The sequence below is a fragment of the Schistocerca nitens genome, chromosome 3, assembly GCF_023898315.1.
Source record: "Schistocerca nitens isolate TAMUIC-IGC-003100 chromosome 3, iqSchNite1.1, whole genome shotgun sequence".
NCBI classification, from domain to species: Eukaryota; Metazoa; Arthropoda; class Insecta; order Orthoptera; family Acrididae; genus Schistocerca; species Schistocerca nitens.
The window spans coordinates 622225332-622243876 of record NC_064616.1 but is presented as its reverse complement, the minus strand read 5'-3'; the positions used below and the strand labels follow the sequence as shown (position 1 = coordinate 622243876).

General features: G+C 39.9%; 1 protein-coding gene across 1 annotated transcript in view; it reads right to left on the bottom strand.

The window, feature by feature from the left end:
* Positions 1-319: 319 nt before the first annotated feature.
* Positions 320-18545, bottom strand: part of LOC126248565 (histone-lysine N-methyltransferase SMYD3) — a 112027-nt gene continuing 93801 nt past the window's right edge. The window contains exons 7-9 of the mRNA XM_049949660.1: positions 17051-17168; positions 9660-9822; positions 320-725 (exon numbers count right to left, since the gene is read on the bottom strand). Of these exons, the coding sequence (XP_049805617.1) occupies positions 515-725; positions 9660-9822; positions 17051-17168 (492 nt within the window). The 3' untranslated portion in view covers positions 320-514. The remainder of the gene's footprint in view (positions 726-9659; positions 9823-17050; positions 17169-18545) is intronic.

Here is an 18545-nt window from a genome sequence, read left to right as displayed (position 1 = left end):
CCAACTACAACAGAACAACAACCATTTCATTGCTTCAACACTGCAGAAAAATAGTAGTCTCTATAGAATTTGTAGACTATTATTATAAGGGATATTTTAGGATGGAAAGAACAAACACAAATGAGGAAAGGTAAGCATCGCCTACAGCTGACAGAAGTAGTGCACAAAGATGTATCTGACAGTATATGAAATGACATTAGCCTTCAAACGAGCTAGCACTTCTTTTTGGGAAAAAGAACTCAAAAGCTAGTGAAATGCATGTGTGTATAACATATCAATCAGCTGCAATTGAGAAGATGCCTTTCCTCATTTTTATAAATCTTCAGACTATCGTTTTACTCTCACCAGCTACAACAGGTGTCAATCCTACACCAAGTCATAGATCCAACTGTTAACAACCAAACACCACATCCATCCACTCACAGCAATAATATGGTTTATTTTACCTCACATAGCCAGTTCCTTATAAAAAGGAGGTGTGGAAACAGCTTGTTATATAAATAGGAAAAAACATCTAACTCTTTAGCTCAACATGGCATGTTAACAACAGTGGTTCAAGCTCTGATTTGTATAAAATATGATTCACACCATGAGTTAATTTTATAACATGTTCTGCTTCTTCCAGTTTATCGCGTGCTGCTGAGAAGTCTCCAAGATACACACATATCTTACCACACTTCATGAGTGAAATCCCAAGCAGAGGATGTCGTTCTCCATAATATTTCCTGTAACAGAAATATACAATGGATATGGTAGAAAGAAGAGCTTATTTTCTTTCACAAGAGGAACAGGGAAATATTGCAGAGCATGAGGAGGAATAGGAGAAGGAAGAGAATGAAATCTTAAAGTATCGTCTCTGGGTATATACTCCCTTTGTCAGAAAGGTTCCAGGATAGAGGTTTTTTTTATTTTTTATTTAGTTTGCAATACTAAAATGGAACAAATGTTGTTTTTATATTACCTAGTATGTGTACGTCCTTGAAATGACCTTGGCCATATTTCCAGGCGAGCTCAATAGGTGGCAGGGCTGTGCTTAGCAACACACTTGGTTCTTGGCACATTAGTTACGGAGACACAATGGATGCTGATTGTGAGCAAAGAGAGAACATTAAGTTCTGCATTAAGCTCAGGAAAACCCCAATGTGAATTTTGGACAGCAATTAAGCAAGTATATGCAGGCGAGGCACTTTCAAGAAGTCATGTTTTCGAGTGGCACAAAAAGTTTCAAGAAGGCAGAGATTCAATGCAAGATGGACGAGCCCAGAGCTGGTCGCATGTCTACTTCCCATACCATTGCAAACATGGAACACATAAGGCAGTTGTTGCAAGAAGACAGTCATGTAACTGTGCGTGTGATATCATAAGAACTTAATTTGAATCCTGATGTGTGTCATAAGATTTTAGGCGAAGATTTAGAGAAACAGAAACTTAATGCAAAGCTTGTACCTCACACACTAACAGTCAAAAATAAAGAGGAAAGACAAAGAATTTCGGCTGAACTACTGGACAGAGCCACATGTGATCCCACATTTCTGTCGAAGAGTATTGCTGAGGATGAAAGTTAGTGCTAACAGTACGACCCTCACATGAAGCATCAAAGTGCTCAACGGCAGAGTCCTCAATCATCAGCCTCAAAAAAAGACAAGTGACAACCTATGAGAACAAAGGCAATGTTGATTGCTTTCTTTGATAGTAAAGGATTAGCTCACCATGAGTACATTCCTCCAGGTCTAAACAGTTAACCAGGCTCTTTACATCAAAGTCTTAAAGCATTTGCAACAAGCTATTTGATGTCACTGTCCTGATTTGTGGTACTCTTAGGACTGGTTCTAACTGCATGTCAATGCCCGACCCCATACAGTTTTACCTGCTACTGAGTATCTGGCCAGACATTCTGATATTGCCATCCACCATCCGCCATATTCACCCGACCTCACTCCTTGTGATTTTTTTCTTGTTTCCATGAGTGAAAAGGTGACTGAAAGGAAACCTTCATCAAGATATTGTAGATATCCAACAGGCCATGACAAATGACCTTATAAGTGTCATCTCAGTGGAAAATTTCCCTGCTTGCTTCCAAGACTTCCAGAAACGTTGGCAACTGTGTACAGATAGCCAGAGGGACTAATTCAATCGGAGCTAGGATCATCATTTGGTAAGTGCAATTTTCTATTAAAAAAAAAAAGTTAGAAGAAGAAGACCATATCTTGGAACAAAGACAATATATGGTAATAAGACCATGAAATGGCCACAGGGGGGTGAGAGGGTAGGATGGAGAAGAAAGTGGAAGGAATGGGTGTGTGTGTGTGTGTGTGTGTGTGTGTGTGTGTGTGTGTGTGTGTGTGTGCGCGCGCGTGTGTGTGTGCGTGTGCGTGTGTGTGGGGAGGGGGGGTCAGTACAATGCGGGACATGGATGAGAGGCTCCTGTACAGGGTGTTGGAGGATGGGAAAGAAGTGGGGTGGGAGAGGATGGGACACAGGGATGACACACAGAAAGAAGGTTAGCATCAAGTACAGTTACTGAACACATTTTTAACTTTGCAGCCTAGCATTTGGTCGAGCACATCACACCACAGGGGGGAAAAAATCCACAAGAATCTCAAATGTCTTTTAATTATTTAATTTCTGTTCCAACATTATTTCAGAACTTTTAGTCCACATTTAATTTGGTAGTTACTGCCACATTGTATTGTGTTGTATTCTACTTCTATTGGACCTCTCACCTACAAAAGGAGCTTATGCATAATGTAGTGTTAGTGACTGAGGGAGGGAGCAAGCAAGCTACAAAATGAAGTGCCCAGGTAGCAAGAAAAAATTGTATGATTATTAAGTTGAATGAACAGAAGACAAGTTTCTTTGGATGTGTGTTAGCACTACTTGGATCAGGCAATAAGTCAGTTACTGACATTGCACTAGGAATGTTTTTACACTGATGCAAGTTCATGAGGTTGGTTGATGGAGAGCAGTGGGCTAAGTCCAAAGTCCGTGAGGCCAAGGTTGGCAGCGACTGATAGGGTGCTCGAGGACGGTTAAGTCTGTGGATCCTGTGGCAAGATACTCTTTGTTGGCTTGACGATGTGAACTCTGATTAGCTGCTAGGTGCAGCTAGCATAAGTCCGAAGTGTGAACTCGCTGCAGAATGGATGGATGGCAACTTAAATACTCGTCCAGCAGGCGGTTACCGGCAGAGGCACTTGACACGCAGAAGTGACATGGTGCCACAATGGCAGTGCCATTTGTGGCATTGCTTACACTTTTAGCACTGAGGTTGGACAAATACAGTCCCATGGTGGCGGTTGGAGATTTGGTTATAAAAACAACCTGGCGTGTTTGCGTTGATGTCGAACTGTTTTGTTTAGATCACCAGAAGCAGTGTCATTAGTGGGCTGGAGTTTTGGTAACCCACGGCATACAGCTGCACGGTTGGTGGCTGTGTCACAGGTGGTATCCTGGGTATACAGTATCCCTCCTCCCCTCTGCCAGATAAGACAGAACCATCTTGGAGAGAAAGTAGGAGATGCCCCAGGGTGGAGGAAATGATCCTTGGGTTGGGTGTTCATAACAGTGGAGGTCTGGATGCAGGGAGTGTTGGGCAAAGGCAGATGTATTGGGTGCAACTGTGGCAAATGAGTCTGCCTTGGAAAAGGAAGGGTAGGAACAAATCTGAAAAAGAGAAATGTACTGTGCCATTTTCTGGGTAGGTCAACCTGGCCACCAATGGTAGCAATAGAGATGCCATTTCATTGTCGTGGAGCACAGGTACAGCCACTGATGGTGGCAATTGGGATGAAACCTGGCGCCGTCTGGGTCTGTGTTGAAATTTACAGGAGTGCATAAATGGAGACTGAGGGAAGTTCAATTCACAGCCTGGGGAGAGTGTGCAGATGTGGGATGGCCCATTGGGCCAACTGCCAACAGGCCATCTGTGTGTGGGCTAGCTGCAGACGGGCGATTGTGGAAGCCACTGGTGGGGGAGCAGGCTGCTGGCTGAAAGGCACGATGCCGGCAGGAAGGCACGATGCCGGAAGGAAGGCACGATGCCGGCAGGAAGGCACGATGCCGGCAGGCGTGCAGGATGCCGGCAGGCGTGCAGGATGCCGATGCGGGTGGGCGTGCAGGCTGCCAAGGGGAGGGAAGGGGGGGAGGGGGCGGGCAGGCTGCTGGTGGGAGGGCAGGCTGCTGGCAGGGGGGTCAGCTGTTGGTGGGTCGGCTGCAGGATACCTGCTAGCAGATGTGCCTGAGGCAGATACCCTGATGCTAGAGGTGCCAGTGACACCAGTGCACTCACTCATAAGAATTAATGACCAGACTGGAACCAAGAAGCAGAGTGGCGGAGGAGGTGGATTGTGTAGTGTGTGTACGAGCCCAGAAAAGTGGAGGAGGCAGGATGAGGAATGAGTCCTGTGGAATCGAGGGAGGTGGCAAGAACAGTGAGTGTGCACAGGAGTATGAACATCTGGCACTGATGAGGTGCTTCAGAAGGAAAAAAAATAGTAACTGTTCTAAGCTGTGCATGACTATGAAAAGACTATTTTGTGCAAGCACGGAAGCACAAAAAGCTGATGGGCTGAATTGTAGTCACTATTGGGACAGGATGCCAAAGCCAATCACTCTGGTCGTCATAGTCAATGGGATGTGGACATTTAATCTTCAATCTTTGGTGTTGCATACTGTGACTAAACTTTACAAACTTTGATGCTCATTGTTGCAGCGTTTGTGACTCAGGGGACGGAACATGCTATGAAATGAAGTACCCAGGTAGCAAGGAACAACTGTATTTTTATTAAATCTAATGAACAGAATACATGAACACAGTTCCTTGGGACATGTGTCTGCACTTCTTGGTTCAGGCTGAAAGTCAGTCATTGACTTTGCATTGGAATGTTCTTACACTGATGAAGTCTGTGAGATTGTGGTTATTGGTAAGCAGTAGGTTGCTCGAGGATGGATGAAATCTGAAGTCTGGAGGCTGAGGTCAGTGGTGAGAGATAGGTGGTCAAGGATGGACGAAGTACAAATTCCGTGAGGTTGAGGTCAGAAGTGAGCAGTACAGTACTACAGGATGGTTGAAGTCTGTGGATGACGCAGTGACAGACTCCTCGTTATCTTGGTGATCTGAACTCCGATTGACGAGTTGCTAGGCGCAGCCATCTTAAGGCCGGAGTGTGAACTCGCAGCAGAGTGGTTGGGCTGTGACCCAGATACTCGCCCGGCAAAAGGACATCGGCAGAAGCGTGTGACTTGTGAAAGCACGGTAGTGCGACAATGGCAGGGCCGTTTGCGGCAGTGCTGATGCCAGTAGTGGTGATACTGGTACCACACAGTATCATAGCAGCTGCTGGAGGTTTAATTATGAAAACAACCCAATGTGTTTGTGTTGATACCAAATAGTTTTTGTTGCTCTCCAGGGGTGGTGTCCTTAGCAGGCTGTAGTTTTGGAAACCCTTGGTACACAGGTGATAGGCTTCGGATACAGCAGATAAAACTCTGACAAATCAATTTAAACATATAGGTACAGATAAAAGTAATTTCTATGGATACACATTTTAAATTACAAATTATCCACTTCCATTTGTTCTGCAGCTATAATTCTATGAATTTGGCTTCTGGCTTCTGTGCTACTAGCAAGTGTACATATCCTTATTTGGAGCATTGCATTAGTATTTTTGACTGTTTATTATAAGCTTATTATTCTGTACCCAGTTACTGAGTCATTTCATGACAGTTCTTACTGGCTGCTGTAAGTCTTCCTCGCCAGCCGGAGTGGCCGAGCAGTTCTAGGCGCTACAGTCTGGAACCGCGCGACCACTACGGTCGCAGGTTTGAATCCTGCCTCGGGCATGGATGTGTGTGATGTCCTTAAGTTAGTTAGGTTTAAGTAGTTCTAAGTTCTAGGGGACTGATGACCTCAGAAGTTAAGTCCCATAGTGCTCAGAGCCATTTGAACCATTTGAAGTCATCCTCATTTCCCCTTTTCAACAGAATGGTTGTTTCATCTCTACATGAAGACTGTCAAGTTTAACAAATGAATAGTTGCTGTTCTGGTCTATGGATTTGATCAAAGTATGGTTCAACTTGTGCTGGATGTCTATGAATAATTATGGTAATGGAAAGTTTTATGTGGTGTACAAAAAATTATAGTAGTACATGTAACCACTTGATGTGTGGTTGCGGAGTGGTCAGCATGCACCTAAACTAAGATTGAAAACATTCCTGAACATTTAGAGAATGTCTTCCTTCAGAGCTAACTAGTACAACACATTCCATCTCAGCAGCTTGAATGGTGTGAGGCATTGTGTTATTTGGAATTGATGAAAGGAGAAGGAGGTGGGAAGTGGGTGGGAAATGTAGAGGGGAGGATAGCTGAGAGCTAGAAGAAAGAGGGAGCAAGGGAGTGGGATACAAATGTGGCACTAGTGAGCTCACTCTGGTGCAGGCACAAGGAGCTGAATATAGCACACAATGACAAACAGGAGTGAAATGGGAGATGGAGACAGAACAGAGGAAGAGGGAGTCTGTGGAGAGGACAGTGCAAGAGTAGACTAATAGGACAAATATCAGGCATGGGGAATCGGGTAGAGGTGCATGTGGATTGGCAACTTTCTTGGTACTGAAGATTTCAATCTTTTGGACAATACAATTAAAAAATTAATTAATATTAGAATGGCAGATAATTTAATTATCAAAGACAGATGCTTTTGTTTACATACAATGTCAACTCCGATGCTCTGTTTACTCAAATCGTATTGGAAAAAATATCAAACTTCTGTCTTTAGTCAAGGATAAGCCTCTAGCAACGTATTTTTTGGTAAATGATATTATATTTGACATTCCCTTATATTTAACTATTTTATGGTTTGGCACAGCCTTTGGGTTGTTCTTAAAGATTCTGTGAGAGTGTTTTATTCTTTGACGATGCCAGGACTCACTCAATAGGATGACATACAGTGTGTTTTGTTCACAGTTTGCTTGGAGTCCATACAGCAACCAATAAAACATCTGCTCAACATCAAATGACAACAACTAGGAATGTTTTAAAAATTTTCTGAAAGTAAAATGACAACATTTACTATATTGCAAACCCAGAATCTGGGAAATAATTACATTTACAAAAATGTGTAGTTCCAGTAAATGACCATCTAGTAGATAATACTTACACACACATTACACATAAACATGTTTGGACAAGCTGCTTCCTCAGTTAAGTGTTAACTACTTCTTCAATCTACAGACTGCTACAAAAAATGTTAACTAGGAATAAATATCCTTACTACGGGATCACAACAGGAATAAATATCACTTTATAACAAGTTACTGAACTTTAGTATTTGCTTATTATGTAATTTAATGAATTTATTTATTACTTAAACTCTTCCTTGAAATGTCAGCATATTGGTACAGCCTTGGTTTTAAACAAATGTTACATTTAATATTTACTTGGTTAATAACTGTTAAGTCCATACAGGGGTTATATATTATTGTAGCAATATTACTTATTTTTCTGTGAATAAAGAGTGATAAGGACTGATGTGCTGTACACACTATAACTGATTATCTTATTTACACTTTGACTACATGATCAAATCTTAATATTTTTATGGGACCATCACTACCTATAAGAATTTGCATATACGATTGATTACTATTTTCGCAGCAGTTATAACTGAGTTGATTAAATTGCTTCTAATCTTTGGCATGCTCCTCTGTACACAGTCAATACTTCCTCTTACTCGAATATGTTAATTATCTCAAGAAATAGTTTGTGGGGGAGATTGGATAAAGGCTTAGTATATCATTCTTCTGTTTCAAAATTAAGATTTCTTTGTACTTGTTTCCTTAAGTAACTTGGATTTTTATTCTAATTATTTGACAGTATCTAAATACCACTTTTAATTGCTGCAATTAAATTATTATAATCACTTACAGGGACATTGTACGTGAAATTCGTTGGGAAATTTGACATTTTCTGTTTTCTACACCATAATGTAGTTTGGAGTTTCCTGAACATTTTGGTAAATAATACATTAAAACCAGACAATTGTGAGACCTTCAAATAGTATTTTGAATGTTAATATGTGACTGTCAAATTTCGTGGCTACGCATATACTACAACAGTTGAGCAGTCATATCTTGGGAACTACACAGTCTAGAAGGCTGTGAATTGCTTTGTTTTGTGCCTACTGCTATGTCTCAGAAGTTGGCATTACAAATAAACAAATCAGTCCTTTTTTTCTGATACTAGTTTTTTTTTTAAAGTAGTGTGCTTATCGGCTACTTTTGTAATAAGCTAACTTCTATTGCTTTGTATACACAATAAAATAACTAACGTAAAAGTAACTTCAAGAAATGCAAATTTGCGGGTAACAGATATGTGAGACCTGCATTTTCATCTGAAGTACTTGTAAAACACATGTGCTAGCAGTGAAGGAAACCACGATAATGTTCCTGAAGTGATGCACTAGGGGTCGTGGTCACTTCTGAATTTTCTGGCACCCTGCATGAATTTACACATAAACATTCTCTTCCTTTGACAGTAATGGAGGTAATCAAACTTATTTACAGAGATTTGGCAAATCCTGAGATACTAAAGAAGTGTTTACATGGGAAGACCCAGAATGTGAATGAGTCCTTCAATAATGTTGTGTGGTGCCGTGTGCCTAAAAATGTATTTGCTGGACTTATGACTCTAAAGTTAGCAGTGTTTGATGCTGTAATAACTTTTAATGGTGGGAACTATGAAAGACTTAAGGTTGTGGAGAAGTTAGGGGTAAGATTTGGACAGAACACAGCTAAAGGACTGCAGGAACTGGATGAGCTTTGTATATGTGAAGCAGAGTTAGATGCTCAGCAAATGACAAAAGAAGCAAGAAAGAAAAGGAGGAGGCAACCACTGGGCTGTTGTGACACTGAAGAAGACACAGACTATGGGCCAGGGCAATTCTAGTGGATAAAAGATGCAGAAATGTAAGTCTGTATAAGAATTTGTAATAAAAAAATTCTAAGCCTCAATATCTCTGAACTACATTTTTTGCAATAAATGACCTGTTTTCTATAAAAGGACTGATGGTAGAGACATGAAATTTTCACAGCATGCCAAGTGTGAGATTCAACACATATGGAACTAGAATAATTAAAATATCCTGAGTTGTTTTGTTTTTATGTTCATTTATTTACAAAATTCTGTAAAAAAAATTGAGTTTTTGGAAAAAAAAAAGATAACCCGCCCCACCAATACAATTTTAGTAATAATTCTAGTTCAGTGTATCTAGAAAGGTGCATTCAGTAATTATGGAAAATTGTAAGTTAGTGTCTTAAAAAGTTTCCAAAATTCGATAATTTAACATTGGTGGTATAGGACATACAATGTCCCCTTAACTTTCTTGTCATGCTCTGATACAGATGTAAATGTGTAGTTAAGTCCCAACACAATGTACAAACATAACCTCATCTTCACTGTTCATGCAAACTAATTTGAAGATGGAAATATGTTGTTGCAATTAATTAAAACTGAATGGAAAATCATTGGGAGAGCTTAACTGCAAATCTCATAAAGAATCTTCAACACGTAATCCCCAAGTGTTCCATTGCAAAGCTTTGAGCAATCTCTGTAACATCAGCATTTACTTAAAATATACTTCAATAATGATTGGAAATATTACCTGAGGCCTGGAATTAGCTCCTCGCCATATTTTCTTGCCTGCGTAAATAAGCCCATCTGAATAGCAGTTTCAAATGCCATATCCAATGTTTTTACATGCTGCAGATTGTAAGGGTGGAAAAGTCCTTCTTGTTTTTTTAAACAACTAATGCAGATATCCAGATCTTTTAATAAGTCAGGAACATAACAGAACTTCACAGATTTGTGCAGCCGTGTGTATATATTACATGAATTTCATCTACAAATTATCTTTTAATGATAATAATGAAACTTAAGTTATTCTGTGTCATCCCACTTCTGTAATATATTATTTCTCAGTAGATGTCATAATACTGTTCCAATTTTTCCAAGCAATATGCTTGAAAATTGCACAAAAATGATGATGGTAATCTTGGACAATGTGCACACAACAACAATGACCACTGTTTGGTAAAGTAAACCAATCAGAATTTTCATTAAAAACAAAAATCACAAATTATTGAGGTAGCTGTTTCATGTAATTCAGAAATATGAGTAGTTAAAAAGGAGTGAGAAAAAATTTGTAATTTTAAGAGATGGCTGTAATGAGGAGAAGATGCATGATGTAAAAATTGGGGAAAATTAGTTATGATGAAAATAGGGAAAGAATGACAGTGTAGACACCTCGTCAAAATATAGGATATAAGATGCCCATTAAAAATACAGAAGTTCTTGGAAGAAGATAAAGAACAAGGAACAAGCAGTAAAGTATACACGTGCAGCGAAAGGATTGCAGGACCCTGCTAATGATGCACTAAATAGAGAAAGAGAGAATACGGAGTGCCAATTCTGAAAAAATGTAAAAGATGTAAATAAAAATTCGGCTTTGCTGAAGAACATAAAACAATTAACAAAACAATTAAATGGCACATACTAGTCTACAATGAAAAATCTGCAAATTTATCTTAAATTGACGATCACTGGTCTGGTACACAGGCCAGCCTGACTATAGTTTTAAGCAGTTTACTACTTCTGTTACAGAAAATGTTGGACTGGTCAACAAATTCTGCCTTAGAAAATAAAATGCACACAGTTAAAACATGATAACATTCAGAAAAATGTTTGTGGGATCCATAAACAGATCATGCACATGATATTTCTGATTTTGGTTAAATGGTGACTAAGGTGAGTAGAAAAGCATCCTGCTATTAAGTTGTATTTAAATAAATTGCCAAAACATGAAACAAAACATTAGAGTGCTCCCCATGACTATAGTGTGACATTGCAGGTGTGGATTCTTTCCATCTGTTGCATTCTTCTTCTCCCATAAGTAGCTTTTTTTTTGGTAATTTTTATCTTATTTTCAATACATCTACCTACTGGCATGTAATACTTATATGAAAATCTTAAGATTCTACTTAGATTTAATTTCACTTAAATGTATTGTTCAGATTCTCATTTCGAGTGTTCTGATTTCATTTATGTTATGAGTTTTCATTATGGCACTGTAAATTAAAAGTTACAATTAATTAAAGTTCGCACAATCATTTGCTATGAGAGAAAGTCAATTATTATCCGCAATTTAGTTATAGTTTTGTTTATTTTGGTAGTATTGTCATTTTACGTTGATGACACATACTTTGTCTATTTGTTGTTATATCTCTGCAATTTTCAAGCTGCTAGGTTAGTTTTGTTACCGCGGCCATGCTATTAATCATGGCTGCTCCACTGTCTATTTGCATCAAAGGAGAGCAACATTCAGTGATCCGTTTTTTGTGGTTGGAAGACATATCAGCGGCCGAAATTCATCAAAGATTTTCGGTACAGTATGGAAACAGTGTTTTGTGACAACGGAGTGTCTACGAATGGATTGAAAAAGTCCGAAATGGTCATCCAAGTGTTACGCACGATGAAGGTGCCAGACAACCATTTACCACTGCAAATGAAGAAACCTTTGAGCGTTCATGTGAAATGATTCTTTTAGACAGACGATTAACTATTGATGAAGTGGCACATTATCTGAAAATTAGTCACAGTTCTGCCTACGAAATCATCCACAACAGACTTGGGTTTCATAAAGTTTGTGCAAGATGGGTCCAAAAACATCTCACACAGTTGCATAAACAAGCATGCTTGGAAATCTGCAAAAAGCATTTGGATCACTATGGCAATGAATGGAACAACTACTTAGACAGAATCATTACTGGTGGCGAAACATGGATCCATCATTATGAGCTGGAGAGTGAAAGGCAGAGCTTGGAATGGAAACATCCAAATTCGCCATGCAATAAAAAGTTCAAGACCCAACTGTCCTTTCAGAAGGAACCTAATCTGTATACAATCTGGACCTGAAGACTTGCCCGTATCAAGCGATCTGAGTTGCTTCGCAACCCTTAAGGTATGTACTTCTAAGAAACTCATGCTACCAGCTGTTCGTGTTTCAAATTCTGGAATATTCCATTCATCCTCCCTGGTAAAGGAATTTCGGAAAACTGCGTTCAATAACTCCGCTTTAGCGGCACAGTCATCGGTAACAGTACCATCGGCACTGCGCAGCGAAGGTATTGATTGTGTCTTGCCGCTTGTGTACTTTACATACGACCAGAATTTCTTCAGATTTTCTACCTAATTTCGAGACAATGTTTCGTTGTGGAACCTATGAAAGGCATCTCGCATTGAAGTCCGTGCCAAATTTCGCGCGTCTGTAAATTTTAGCCAATCTTCAGTATTTCGCGTTCTTCTGAACTTCGCATGCTTTTTCCGTTGCCTCTGCAACAGCGTTCGGACCTGTTTTGTGTACCATGGGGGATCAGTTCCATCTCTTACCAATTTATGAGGTATGAATCTCTCAATTGCTGTTGCTGCTATATCTTTGAATTTGAGCCACATCTTGTCTACATTTGCATAGTCAGTTCGGAAGAAATTGAGATTGTCTCTTAGGAAGGCTTCTAGTGACACTTTATCCGCTTTTTTAAATAAAATTATTTTGCATTTGTTTCTGGTGGAATTGGAAGAAGCGGTATTGAGCCTAGCTACAATGACCTTGTGATCACTAATCCCTGTATCAGTCATGATGCTCTCTATCAGCTCTGGATTGTTTGTGGCTAAGAGGTCAAGTGTGTTTTCGCAACCATTTACAATTTGCGTGGGTTCGTGGACTAACTGCTTGAAATAATTTTCGGAGAAAGCATTTAGGATAATCTCGGAAGATTTTTTCTGCCTACCACCGGTTTTGAACAAGTATTTTTGCCAACATATCGAGGGAAGGTTGAAGTCCCCACCAAATATAACCGTATGAGTGGGGTATTTATTTGTTACGAGACTCAAATTTTCTCTGAACTGTTCAGCAACTATATCATCGGAGTGTGGGGTTCGGTAGAAGGAGCCAATTATTAACTTAGTTCGGCTGTTAAGTATAACCTCCACCCATACCAATTCGCATGGAGTATCTACTTCGACTTCACTACAAGATAAACCACTACTGACAGACACAAACACTCCACCACCAATTCTGCCTAATCTATCTTTCCTGAACACCGTCTGAGACTTCGTAAAAATTTCTGCAGAACTTATTTCAGGCTTTAGCCAGCTTTCTGTACCTATAACGATTTCAGCTTCTGTGCTTTCTATTAGCGCTTGAAGCTCAGGGACTTTCCCAGCACAACTACAACAATTTACAACTACAATTCTGACTGTTCCTTGATCCTAGCACGTCCTGTATTTGCCATGCACCTTTTGAGATAGCAGCCCACCCTGTACTTTCCCGAGGCCTTCTAACCTAAAAAACCGCCCAGTCCACACCACACAGCCTCCGCTATCCGGGTACCCGCCAGCTGAGTGTAGTGAACTCCTGACCTATTCAGCGTAACTCGAAACCCCACCACCCTATGGCGCAAGTCAAGGAATCTGCAGCCAACACGGTCGCAAAACCGTCTGAGCCTCTGATTCACACCCTCCACCCGGCTCTGCACCAAAGGTCCGCAGTCGGTTCTGTCAATGATGCTGCAGATGGTGAGCTCTGCCTTCATCTCATAAGCTAGATCGGCAGCCTTCACCAAATCAGATAGCCGCTGGAATCCAGAGAGAATTTCCTCAGATCCAAAGCGACACACGTCATTAGTGCCGACATGTGCCACCACCTGCAGCTGGCTGCACCCTGTGCTCTTCATGGCATCCGGAAAGACCCTTTCCTCATCAGGAATGACTCCACCCGGAATGCACACAGAGTGCACACTGGATTTCTTCCCCTCCTTAGCCGCCATATCCTTTAAGGGGGATACTTACAAGTTCGTGGCGCCCTCCATTGGTAATGCTGAAATTCAGTAAGGTGTTGGCCCACCCTTAGCGTTGATGACAGCTTCCACTCTCACAAGCATACATTCAATCAGGTGCTGGAAGGTTTCTTGGGGAATGGCAGCCCATTTTTCATGGAGTGCTGCACTGAGGAGAGGTATCAATGTCGGTCGGTGAGGCCTGACACGAAGTTCGTGTTCCTAAACATGCCAAAGGTGTTCTGTAGGATTCAGGTCAGAACTCTATGCCGGCCAGTCCATTACAGGGATTTTATTGTCATGTAACCACTCCGCCACAGGCCGTGCATTATGATCAGGTGCTCGTGCATGTTGAAAGATGCAATCGCCATCCCTGAATTTCTCTTCAACAGTGGGAAGCAAGAAGGTGCTTAAAACATCAATGTAGGCCCGTGCTGTGATAGTGCCATGCAAAACAAGGGGTGCAAGTCCCTCCATGAAAAACATGACCACACCATAACACCACCGCCTCTGAATTTTACTGTTGGCACTACACATGCTGGCAGATGACGTTCACGGGACATTCGCTACACCCACACCCTGCCATTGGATTGCCACATTGTGTACCATGATTCGTCACTCCTCACAATGTTTTTCTACCGTTCAATCACCCAATGTTTACGCTCGTTACACCACGTGAGGCGTCTTTTGGCATTTACCAGCATGATGTGTGGCTTATGAGCAGCCGCTTGACCATGAAATCCAAGTTTTTTCAGCTCCTGCCTAACTGTCATAGTACTTGCAGTGGATCCTGATGCAGTTTGTAATTCCTGTGTGATGATCTGGATAGATGTCTGCCTATTACACTTTACAACCCTCTTCAACTGTCGGCGGTCTCTGTCAGTCAACAGACGAGGTTGACCTGTATGCTTTTGTGCTGTACTTGTTCCTTCACGTTTCCACTTCACTATCACATCAGAAACAGTGGACCTAGGGATGTTTAAGAGTGTGGAAATCTCACATACAGACATATGACACAAGTGACACATTCGAAGTCCGTGAGTTCCGCTAAGCACCCCATTCTGCTCTCTCACAATGTCTAATGACTACTCAGGTTGCCGATATGGAGCACCTGGCAATAGATGGCAGAACAATGCACCTAATATGAAAAATGTACGTTTTTGGGGATGTTCAGATACTTTTGATCACATAGTGTATGTCCACCTGTAAGGAAAATGTACCACAGTCTGTCTGCTGGATATGTTAAAACAAAACAAAAAATTTAGTGTTTGCAACACGTTTTGTGTCCTGCCGTATTGCTCAATGATTCAGTGACAATTTTTGATAGTTACTTTTAATGTGAACTTATGTGATACCCATAACGGTGTCAATCTCTAACTCTGAACTGTAGTGACAGTATTGTTTAATGACAATAAAATCTTACTCTGCACTTGTAACTAATGTTCCTGTGAGTTGAAGAACAATGTGATAGCCTGGCTAAATTGTGGAGCTACTGTAGACAGTTATTTGTTTTGCATCTTCTGCTGATAAATTTTTTGCGACAACAGGAAACTACGGTGTTGGTGTTAGGTTACTGCATTTGGACTGCAACTACTATATGACATCAGTCAAGTGTAGTACGTGGCTACCTGTTTATCTGCACAAAACTAGCCATAAACAATGGTTCACAAAATCGAAATAGTATTAATGTGACTGAACTTACTTTCACCACAAAAAAATTTCGGCGCCTTTTCGACGGACAAGTAAATCAGGTAGGCTACAATAGGACAATGATGAGGAGGAGGAGGAGGAGAAAAAGAAGAAGAAGAAGAAGAAGAAGATGATGATGATGATGAAAATAGTTTATATTCGGTAGAAACAGATAGTGAACTGAATGACAATACACTACAGGAGATACTTAGATCTGTCCATACAAACACTGGAAAAATTAACATTCCGGTATACTTGTCTCTACCAATGTTTAGTTCATGACAATCTGCACATCTAGCAGAAATATCCAAGCAAGTTTCTATAATTTCAATGGTGTGCTAAAAGAAACAGTAGCTCATATTCCACGTCTGATTGCAACTTATTGATATCTGATAAATACAGAGACTTTCAAAATTATGAAAGATACCAACAGCATCTACCTAAAAAAGACAACTGAAGAGCTTCACATACAAGAGGAAAAAGAAATGATGTAAATGATCAGACATCTCTGTGCAACAGAACATTATCCACTACATTAAAATTTCCCACTCACTTATTTTGTATGGCTTACTCATATGGAAATATTCTCCCCATCTCAATAATATTTTTAAGACAAAAATAAAGAATATCTCCCATCTAACATGCAAAACTGGTTGTAGGAGCACTTTAGTGCTCTGTGTAAAGGTTAAACAGTACCAACAGTTGGTGTACAGTATTGGGAACAATAGTGCTGAATATGTTGATGGTGGAAAATAATCACCACCAGGAGTCCAGAGCTATGTCATATTTTAATATATTGAGTTATAGGCTGGGAAGATCTAGAAATCCACTACTCATTGCTCAGTCTAGAATATTTAACTTTTTTTTAAAAAAATGAAGCTGTATAGCTGGGTGTTAGGTAAGTAAAATAACTCTATGATCTGCACAATATAGACTAGATTTGAAGACTGTATCTGTGCTATTGCCTACATTATTATTATGATATATATAACAAAGCCTATTTTATTGTAAATGATCAACAATGAATAAAGATGCATAGTTATCATTTAATAAAACAGTTTTATGTTTTTGTAGGTTGTTCAGTGACATGTTGGATTCAATGTCAAATGAATGAGGATAAAGTAATTGGCCACCACCACTACAATTTGAAAAAATTTGCATTTTGAGTATCATAATGAAGCTGCTTGTTTACAATTATAGTCAAATACTCAGACCTTCTATACGGATGAGATCATGAACTTATTAAGTAGTTGAAATTGAATAAATCAGCATAAGAATCAATACACAGTATTATCTATTAAAGCCAATGCACATGTTGACAGTGACTGACTTCTTTATAGTTCAAGTGAACTTAAATTTTGAAGATAAGATATGTGTAATAAATGGTTTTAGTTAAGATGTTTTGACGTTACTTATATAGTCCTCCCCCTCTCTTTCCCTTTATCATTCACTCTGCCCCTTCAGAAAAGGATACAGCAATATTCTTTCATGTCATTCAGATGACGTTCAGTGAAAGATGAAGCATTTTGATATTCATCTATCAGCTCTTGTGAAATGTCAGTCCCACATTCTGGACATTTGCTTTTGATGCCCTGTAACAAAGGAAAATCCTTACTGTCTCACTTATATACGTAATTTTATATGCTTCTTGACAAATAACAATGTCATTAGTGACACTTACAAAAGTAAAACATCAAATAAGTGTTAAAAATAGGATGATTCTCCTACTTGAGGAAGGCATTAATTCAAATTACATAACTAAACTGCAACCTAAAATGATATACTATCTTTGTGTCATTTTCTGTAAATATTAACAAAATGCTTCTACTGTAGCTAATTCCTGGGAAAAACCCACCCGATGTCATGAAATTTCACAACTCTTTCACCTATACTTATCATCCATGCTACAGGCTATTCTACGCAATAATTTGAAAGTAGGCCTCTAATCACAACATTAATTAAAGTCTATGACAATGTACCCACAACATACTAATGGACCATCATAGCAGTGGATAAGTTCCTGCATCAGAGAACAATATCTCATCTGCAGGGGAAATACAGTAACTAAATGTAATTTGAGTGTATGCAAGGGGCAATGTCCAATCTAATTAGCTGTAATATAGTTACTTCCACTACATATAATTTCCTCCCTACCTGATATGAGGCAAATGTCCTCATCAGTGAACTACTTGTGAGCAGGACAGGAACATTATATAAGACTTTGTTCCCATCAGGGCAGATTGAATTCAACTCAACAAAATGAATATATGAAGCTTCTCAGTGATCCGGATATTCTAAGTACCAAGTTCACTTTGGCAATGAAAGATGCTTTACAATGGGAACAGAAGATTCATACTGCAGTATCAATGCACAACCAATACCACACAGGAGACCATCATTGAAGTTGGCAGCACAAGTCCAGTGGCCATCCACCAGTTGTCATTACTACAATGAGCACCGTCCAACCTTGGGCAGTGTCAGGTTCACACCCCCTGTGCAGCAGTGCCACCAGGGCACAGGACTCAACCATATATAGAGACGCCATCTGCAGTGAAAGGCCCAATTACTCTTCAGGGGCCCAGTCAGTCTAGTCCCAGTAGTTTACATCACCTCAGAGACATCAGCTCATGGCTAAGACATTTAGCATTGTTGAACTTTGACTTCAGTAAGGCATAACAGAACTATTGTACAGAAACTTACAATTGTGCACGTCAACACCACCAGCAGGCAAAGGACTTTGTATCACACCACATGCAGATCTTCAGTGTATAGGTTGAATATTTACAATATATCTATTTTACAGTGATGTTTCTTTATTCATTCCATGTTTGATTTACACGTCAGTTTAGATACACCTTTCTGAACAGAACTGTATTTTGCATGCACGTCTACTACTTGGACACATACCATTTAGTGGCGATGCTAAGGTCCCATAACACATTTATAATGGGAAGTCTGAATACATGACC